Below are 9,039 nucleotides of genomic sequence, written 5' to 3'. Positions count from 1 at the left end.
GTGTGCTGTTCAGGTCTCACCTGCGCTCGTGCGCTATCAACACCCTATGATGACGGTGACTGGACATTGAGCATAGGCTACAGCACTCGCATTGTGACAGTTTGAACAGTTTACAAAGAGTGACTGTTTTGTCCACGCTTTCTGATTATCGTTGTTGTAACGTTTTGCGCATCCATCGACTGAAACATACATTATCTGAACTCTGTCTGTCTGTTTTCCACGTTGCTATTTTAAACAAACCATATTAACCAATAGATGCGTCGTCATTCGAGATGGACCGCGGTGCAAGTGCGTTCCGAACCGTAAGTGGAGAACCGTTGCACCCCTAATACATATCCGAGTCCTGATCGGGAGGTAACGTCCGATTCCGATCGAGTCTGAAACCACGTGATCGGGCCCGATTTCCGATCACGTGATCGGATCTGGACATCCCTACAAATCAGCATGATTCACTTCAATATCTGAACAGGGCTTGTCCTGAGCATGTGCCTCAAAAGGGTGACATGACCAGCGGAACACATCTTGGACATTCTCTGTGTTCACTATCTGAGACTCCTCCAAAAGAGCACCATAGGGCACTCTGGTAAGACGGTGGAACACACTGGGACGCACAAACGGCTCACGGCTGAGGGCATCTGCTACTACATTCTTAGGCCCAGGGATGTATTTGATGTCAAAATTATATGGAGCAAGCTTTGCGACCCATCTTTGCTCACAAGCATCCAACTTGGGTTTTGTAAGAATGTAGGTCAGTGGGTTGTTGTCCGTCCACACTGAGAACTGCTGACCCTTGAGCCAGTGACTAAATTTGTCACAAACTGCCCATTTGAGAGCAAAAAACTCCAGCCTATGTGCTGGGTATTTGGATTGGGCATAATTAAGAGACTTGCTAGCAAAGGCAATGGGGCGAGCAACCTCTCCAGCTGACCCGACCTGAGAAAGCACAGCACCGAGCCCATTACTGGAAGCGTCAACAGACAGCAAGAAGGGTTTACTAAAATCTGGATGTGCCAAAATTACTCTTTCGAGCAAAGCTTGTTTCAGAGCATTAAAGGCGTCTCTGCATTCCTGGGTCCAGTCTGAAGAGGTAAGTTTTCTGCCTGCCGTCACACGTTTCTGTCCTTTGGTATGCCTTGGTTTCCTCATGCCTGATGTTAATGCAAATAGGGGTCTACCAATGCGAGAACAGCCCTCGATATACTGCCTGTAGAAAACCACCATCCCCAAAAACGACCTTATTTTCGTCTGTGATGGAATGTCAGAGCCATCTTCCATAAGATCCTGTTCTGTGATGTCAACAATAGCTCTGACCTTTTCAGGATCTGTAGCCACGCCGTCACAACTCACAATGTGGCCAAGGAACTTAACGGAAGATTTCATAAAATGGCACTTCTTTTGAGAGAGTTTCAAATTGTGAGCCTTAAGTCTCTGGAATACCATCTCTAGTCGTTCCAAAGCAAGCTGTTCATCAGGAGCGAAAACGAGGATGTCATCGAGATAACACAGCATGCTCATGAAGTTCTGATCGCCAAATATATTCATCATCATCCTCATGAATGTCGCAGGGCTATTGCATAGGCCCTGCGGAAGCCTATTATATTCATATAGGCCGAATGGAGTAGTAAAAGCTGTGAATCTCCTGTCGTCCTCGTGTACTTCCACGTTATAATAGACTGATGTTAAGTCCATTGTGGAAAAAAATGCGTTACCACCTAGAGCTGCAAGCGCGTCCACTTGATGCGGAAGAGGATGTGCATCTTTGACGGTGCACGCATTCAGCCAGCGGAAGTCTGTGCACAGCCTCAGGTCACCATTTCTTTTCCAGACTAACACCAGAGGTGATGCATAATCACTCATTGACTTCCTGATTATGTCACGCTCCTCCATGTCATCTAAGGCCTCTCGCAGCTTCTCATAGTGTGACGGTGACAACCTTCTGTAAGGAAGCCTGAAAGATTTAGTATCACTGAGGCAGATTCTATGAACAACACCTTTGGCTTTACCACAGTCCAGTCCGTGACGCGAAAATATCGACTCAAACTTGATCAACAGTTCAGCTAACCTCGCTCTCCAGTAAGGTGTCAAAGAATTCGAGCTTATGTCAATATCCTGGAGTCCAAGGCTAGACATCGTTGAGCCAGCCAGCCCATGTGGCGTGCCGTGTTGTTCCTCAGTCCTACACTGCTTGTTACTGCAATTAGCCTGGCTTCCAGTCTCCACTACATTACACTGCAAATCTTTCATTTGTTGGAAAGACATTCAACATCAAAGTCTTCAAGAGCCATGCAGGTGTACACATCAGCCAGCTTGCAGTTGCGTTTCAAACAGACAGGCTTGTTCGATGGGTTGATAACTTTAACTGGTGTACTGCCATCCCTCCATAAGGACACAACTATCCTGCCAACCAACACATTTCTTGGTGCAGTGCACGCTGTGCTGGGCTCCACAACGATTGTGCTGCCTGCAGAGAGGATTTTGTCACTAACCAGCCTTCCCCACACTATATGTTCTTTCATGGGCTCTAGAGTGACAGCATGTTTAAGTTTTACTGTTCCTACTTTATTAGGTGGGTCAGTTCCTTTCCATGATTCAACGTTGCACAAAAGCTGAATCAAAGCTCCTGAATCAGAATTTTTGCCCTGCGAGTCAGATATTCTGCCCCAGAAATCACTTGATATTTTCATGTCATGAATGAGATGTTTTATGACATTACTTCCTAAAATTAGGTCAGCATTTTGCCCATCAACAATTAAAGCAGGTACAGTGAAGGAGCAGTCAAACACCTTCATCTGTACATCACATACTCCCAGCGGGCTTGTTTTCTGACCTCCACAGACAATTAGTGTGAGCAGCGTTGGAGAAACCTCATCCGAGGTGAGTACTTTTACTTCTATAAGTTTGGACAGGGCTTGCGTACTCATAGTGCAGGCCATAGACCCACTGTCAAGCATGCCTCGCAATGAAACAACATTGTGTATCCAAACATCGGTAAAGAACAGGTCATCATTTGTGTTAAGCCTCTGCACATTTTGGAAAATCACTTTTGTCTTGTCATCAACACTATTGCAAAACTCAGAATAAACAGACTCCAAATCAATATCTTCATTACACGGGGACATAACGCATGGCCCTCCACTAGTCCCCTCCTCATGTGGGCCATCTAGTTTCCCAACTGAACAGAGTCAGAGTTGCTCTGTTGAACTTGTGGTTTGAGGGCAGTCCCAGCAGAACAAGCAGAAGCTCTGTGGCCAGAGGCATGACAGTTAAAGCACAAACGATTTATTCGGCAGTGTGAAAAAGTGTCATGACTTGCATCTCCGCATACTTCACATGCTACATTTTGTTTGGTTACTACACTCCTTACTTTTTGTTGAGGTCTGTTCACTCTCGTTGCGTGCTGACATGGACCCTGGTCCAAAACTCGTTCCAAAAGACTGATCATGCGACTCAAAGACTGATCCTGAGTACAGTGTTCAGTATCCTGAGATGGCGCCACTGCTGCATTCTTCTCCATACCACGGCCATGAGCACATGAAATATCTGTTGACTGAACATGACATGCAATGCCACTCACATGTACATTAGACTTGCGTTGTAGGAGCTTATTCTCCCTCTGATACTCATCCAGTCTAATCTGCACATCAGCTGCGGTCCACTCATCCAGTGGCTTACACTTGAATAGTAGAGCCAGCTCTGGATCTGGGCAGTTCCGAACGAACATCACAGTGACTTCTCGTAAAGGGTCATCAAGAGTTTTTCCTTGTCTTTTTAGTCCCTCCCCAGTGATATCAATAGCATTGTACAGCCTGATCCAGTAGTCAAATGGTTTCTCATTTTTCAAAGGCAATGTGGCATAAAAATCTGCCAAAGGCATGCACGAATACACAATATCACTGCAATGTTGCTTGAGCAGGTCAAAAATTGGATTTGGACCATCCCTGAGGTTAATCAATGGGTTACTTCTCAATCCAACTTTCACTACATCACGTGCTTTGCCCTTCAGCTTTGTCAGAACTTCGTCGGCTTGATCTTTCAAGGGTACTTCACGCTTTCTCAAGTATACTTTTATTGTCTCTACCCACTCGTCAACACAAATTTTCTCTTCTTCATCACCTCTGAAGTACGGGGGCTCATTAACATCTTGCTTAACAATTAAGCTGACTTTTGACAGGTCATTCATATTGACAGTTGAATCATTATGTTTGTTTTGGCCAAAAATGCCAGACTCAAGACATGCAACAATGTTCTGGCCAATGCTGCTGCCTATCTGTTTCACTATATCATTAGCAAGGTTTACTGGCACAGCATTTAAATCAGAGAATTGCACAGAATCATCAGAAACAGCACAAGACTGAGACACAGTAGATGTCGGCACATTAACATGTCTTGTGTGAATTGGGGTTGATGAAAGCGGACTAATTTTATTAACCCAAACTGCCTGATGTGCTTCAATGAACCTCAGTACACCTCTTCCTCTTCCTATATTCATCTGTCCATTTAAACCCTCCATATTCTGATTTATTAAAAAAAAAGAAAAACTTTCAATCCCCTTTTTTCCTTTTTTTTAAAAGGAGTAAAATAAAAATCTTCAGTGTAATTAAGTCCAATTATCAAAATATTTCAGTTCATTCAGCTTCGTTTTTTTTTTTTTTTTTAATTTAACTGCTCAACAGTCTACTGAACCAAGGATTTTTCAGTCCATGTTTGCTATACACAAATAGCGAACCTCTCATCCACAGTCACGTTGCAGCTGTGCACTCGTTGGCCTATCACCCCGGCAACTCCTCCACTTGCGTGTAAAGGCCCTTTCACACGGGACGCGGTATGCGCTGCGCTATGAAACCCATTTGTTTCAATGGTTTGTGCCGCGTGAGGACTATGTCGACCAAAGCGCAGACGCAGCGGAGCGCAGCTTGCGCGCACGCCACGGTCAAAGTTCAAAATAGTTCAACTTTTGCCGCTGCGCTCTGTGACGATTACCCGCGCGACCAATAGCAATGGGGCATCCAAACAATCGGAAAGCAAAATGGATGAACAGCTATTTACTGAGTTGTAATTTCCAGAGCTATACAATACAAGTTTTCTGGTCGTATAGTGACATCGGGAGAAAAGCTGTGTCATGGAGACATGACAGACACTGTCAAGAGCTGCTCTCTTTCTTCTTCTTACAAGCAGGGCTATTGCTATTGCTCACTTCTTAGCATGGCCCGGGACATATACTTTACTGCTGACCGAAAGGTGGAACAACAATCAAATGACTATGTATAAAACTCCCGCTACATGTTTGGAAAACTCCACCTACTGTGCTCTGGCCAGCGCAGCGCAAATCGCTTTGTATCTGAAGGGCTGCGCTGAACCCAGCGGCGAGCGCAGCGCATGCCGCGTCCTGTGTGAAAGGGCCTTAACGTGTCCGGTCCCACGACGAGTGAAGCAACGATCACGGCACCAGTTGTAGCGGTGTGTTTTCTGCGTTGTGTCGGAATCAAAGCCAGACTGCGAAAATTCTTGCCATCAGATCCTCACTTTATTCTGTATAACACAAATGGCAATATATGAGGACTTGTGCAGCATATAAACAGCGTGCAGCAGCAATGCACGACGCTGAGAAAGAGAGATATTAAAAGTAGCTTAAGTAAAGAAAAAATAATCAACGAAACATCTGAATGTACATCACAGAGGGGTTATAGATTACAATCATACAAATATATCATGTGAATTCAGCTGTTACATGAAACATGGCCTTAATTGAATCACCGCAAGAGACTTTGTGCGACCTACCGCTGTGACGTCTCATGCAGACTGGGAAGCAGCAAAGGGCACCAACCCCCCAAGTCAGCATGGCGGCAGGAAACCCCAAATATGGTCATGGCAAGTGGAATCACAAAATAATAGTCTAAAATACATAACTGCTACACCCAGAGAGAGACGCATCTGCCCCTACTGGACACAGAGCAACACTTCCTCACCAGCTGCCCTAACTATGAGGAAATCAGAAAGACATTTGATTCAAAACTTGAAATAGTTTGCACTAACTTCATAAAAGTAAACAATAAAACACAACTTCAACATTTATTAGGTGGAAAAAGAGATTGTATCCTACTAGCAGCAAGATACATTGATACCTGTCACAAAAAGAGGGAGGAGTCGACAAATCAGTAATGCGCTCTCTCACACACACACACACACACACTCACACACAGAATTCTAAATTGTTCATAGAATTCTAAATGTTGATTGATTGAGCGTAAGTGAGTACACCCCTTTGAAAAGTAACATCTCAATGAACACAAAAACAATTTCCAAAATGTTGGCAAGACTAAGTTTAATATAACATCTGTTTAACTTAAAACATGAAAGTAAGGTTAATAATATAACTTAGATTACACATTTTTCAGTTTTACTCAAATTAGGGTGATGCAAAAATGAGTACACCCCACAACAAAAACTACTGCATCTAGTACTTTGAATGGCCTCCATGATTTTTTAATAAATAATTAGACTCACCTTGTTAAATTAGACATTTGAAGTCTAAGATTGCTTTGCTCCAGAGACTTTCAGTGGGATGTACTCATTTTTGCATCACCCTAATTTGAGTAAAACTGAAAATTTTGTTCTTTAAGTTATATTATTAACCTTACTTTCATGTTTTAAGTTAAACAGACGTCATATTAAACTTAGTCTTGTCAACATTTTGGAAATTGTTTTTGTGTTCATTGAGATGTTACTTTTCAAAGGGGTGTACTCACTTACGCTGAGCACTATACAGCATTTAGTTTCTTTTTGCTGTTTTATGATATTGTTTATTTCAAATTTTAAACTATTGAATTTACAAAACGATTATAATCAGTTTATCTGTGACAAACCCTGTTTCAGTGTCAGTGACGGAGGGAGATTCAGTCACTCTCGACTCTGATCATAGTGAAATAAAGGATGATGATCGGATTCAGTGGTGGTTTGGAGACACTTTAATAGCTAAAATCAATAAACAGGACGACAGCATCACTGAAGATGAAGATGATGATGATGATGATCTTGATGGGAGATTCAGAGACAGACTGAAGCTGGACAATCAAACTGGATCTCTGACCATCATAAACACCACAACTGAACATGCTGGAGTTTATCAACTATGGACCAACACTCTCAGCAGTTCTTATATTCGTCTCATTGTCTACGGTGAGTTAAATATCAGTTTCACGTGTTTTATTTATTACAGCTAGATCTAAAGAAGTATCTTATCATGACTAATGAGTTCAAATGACTAATTCTCTTACTTTCACATGAACAGCAGGTTTATATTTAACTTTCTATTCAATAGTTTTAAATGCTCTACTTTTGATCATCTTGGTTCCTCTGGATGTTTCTTGAATCTCTTCATTCATCCTCATTTCTCTTTATTCTCTCATGTTTTCAGCTCGTCTGCCTGTTCCTGTCATCAGCAGTAACTCTTCACAATGTTCATCATCATCATCATCATGTTCATTGGTGTGTTCAGTGGTGAATGTGAGTCATGTGACTCTCTCCTGGTACAAAGGAAACAGTTCATTGTCTAGCATCAGTGCGTCTGATCTCAGCATCAGTCTCTCTCTACCTCTGGAGGTGGAATATCAGGATAAAAACACCTACAGCTGTGTGCTGAACAATCCCATCAGCCACCAGACTCAACATCTGAACATCACTCAACTCTGTCACACATGTTCAGGTACGGCAGCGCTGATGATATTAGCGTTTATTGACTGATCTGATCTCACTTTGATGTTTTTATTCCTCAGTCCACTGTTGTGGTCCTACTGAAGCTGTGATCCGATTGGTCCTCTCTGCTCTGGTGGGCGTGGCTACTGTCATTCTTGTGGTTTATGACATCAGATCCAGAAGAGCTGAAGGAGATCAAGCACATATTCACACATCAGGTACATGATTGATGATGACTGATTCAGCATATATTAATATTGGTGAGATTGATTCATTTATGGCTTTACATGTTCATCTTTTTCAGGAAGTGCTTAAATCTGAAGCAGAACGCTGAACTTTAAAGGTTCTTCAAGTGTGTTTTTGTCATAATAAATACTGATGATTATTTGAGCTTCTCTTTCAGTGTCAGATTTGTAAAACTCTTATTTGTAAGGCTTTATTGTTTATATTTCTCTCAGAGACACACAGATCTCACTTTACTACTACTGCTGTATATTTGTCATGTGTATTTTACACTGTTGTTGAGGATCAAATTAAAATAGCATCTTTTTAATGTGTCTGACGGAGTTACACAAATTCAGTTCTGAAGTGAATAAATGTACATTTTTAGAAGAAAACATTTTCAGAAAAACCTGTTCCCTTACATGTTCATTAGCTGAGACCTTTGTCTACAAATATATCAGTTTATAATAATGTGTTATTCAATAATAAAAACTAACATCTCAAACATGTTTGGTTTCTTCTCTCAAGAATCAGTGAGATTTAGGCTGTACTCACACTAGGCACAGTCTTCGTCGTAGCGTTGTTTTTGGCGGCCTGTTTTAATTTTTAGTTTTAATCTAGTCTTTGTGTCAGGCTGTCATTTTAGTTTTTATTAGTTTTAGTCACGTTCATACTCTTTTTAGTCTAGTCAAGTTTCAGTTGACTAAAAATCATCTGAGCCTTTTAGTCTTATTTTAGTCAGAATTTTTCATGACTATTTTCGTCTAGTTTTAGTCAATGAAAATTTTATTCTCTTTTTAGTAATGCAATTCTATTTAACCCAGTCAATATAGTATAAGTACCAAGTAGTATAGACGAAACTAAAATTTTCTTTTAGCCAAACCCATTTCAAACAAGGTTATCTTATTATATTGTTACCCATTATATAGATAATACCTTATAATGCCTTGAGATGTCTCTTAAGGCAGGAACACACCAAGCCGACGGTCGGCCGTCTGGCAGTTTTTGTTCGTTGGCCGACTAAGTTTTCTCAGTGGGTTCCGCACCGTCAGCTGAAGTTGGTCCTCGTCTGCTTTTTTTCAGCCGATTCGAAATCGTCGGTCCGTCGGGCCATCAGATCATTCT

General features: G+C 41.8%; 1 protein-coding gene across 1 annotated transcript; it reads left to right on the top strand.

Annotated features, from left to right (window-relative positions):
• Window positions 1-6,760: 6,760 nt before the first annotated feature.
• Window positions 6,761-8,419, top strand: LOC125263015 (transmembrane and immunoglobulin domain-containing protein 1-like). Its single transcript, XM_048181847.1, has 3 exons — window positions 6,761-7,702; window positions 7,773-7,910; window positions 7,997-8,419. The coding sequence occupies exons 1-3, from the start codon at window positions 7,405-7,407 to the stop codon at window positions 8,005-8,007; spliced, it is 447 nt and encodes a 148-aa protein (XP_048037804.1). The 5' UTR covers window positions 6,761-7,404; the 3' UTR covers window positions 8,008-8,419.
• Window positions 8,420-9,039: the final 620 nt, after the last annotated feature.

The sequence above is a fragment of the Megalobrama amblycephala genome, linkage group LG2, assembly GCF_018812025.1.
Source record: "Megalobrama amblycephala isolate DHTTF-2021 linkage group LG2, ASM1881202v1, whole genome shotgun sequence".
NCBI lineage: Eukaryota > Metazoa > Chordata > Actinopteri > Cypriniformes > Xenocyprididae > Megalobrama > Megalobrama amblycephala.
This window is presented reverse-complemented; position numbering and strand designations above follow the sequence as displayed.

Excerpts from the sequence above, each read along its gene's own strand:
- LOC125263015 (XM_048181847.1), top strand. The coding sequence starts at position 7,405 with ATGTTTTCAGCTCGTCTGCCTGTTCCTGTCATCAGCAGTAACTCTTCA. Across the intron at positions 7,703-7,772 it reads ACTCTGTCACACATGTTCAG|TCCACTGTTGTGGTCCTACT; the intron begins GTACGGCAGCGC and ends TTTATTCCTCAG.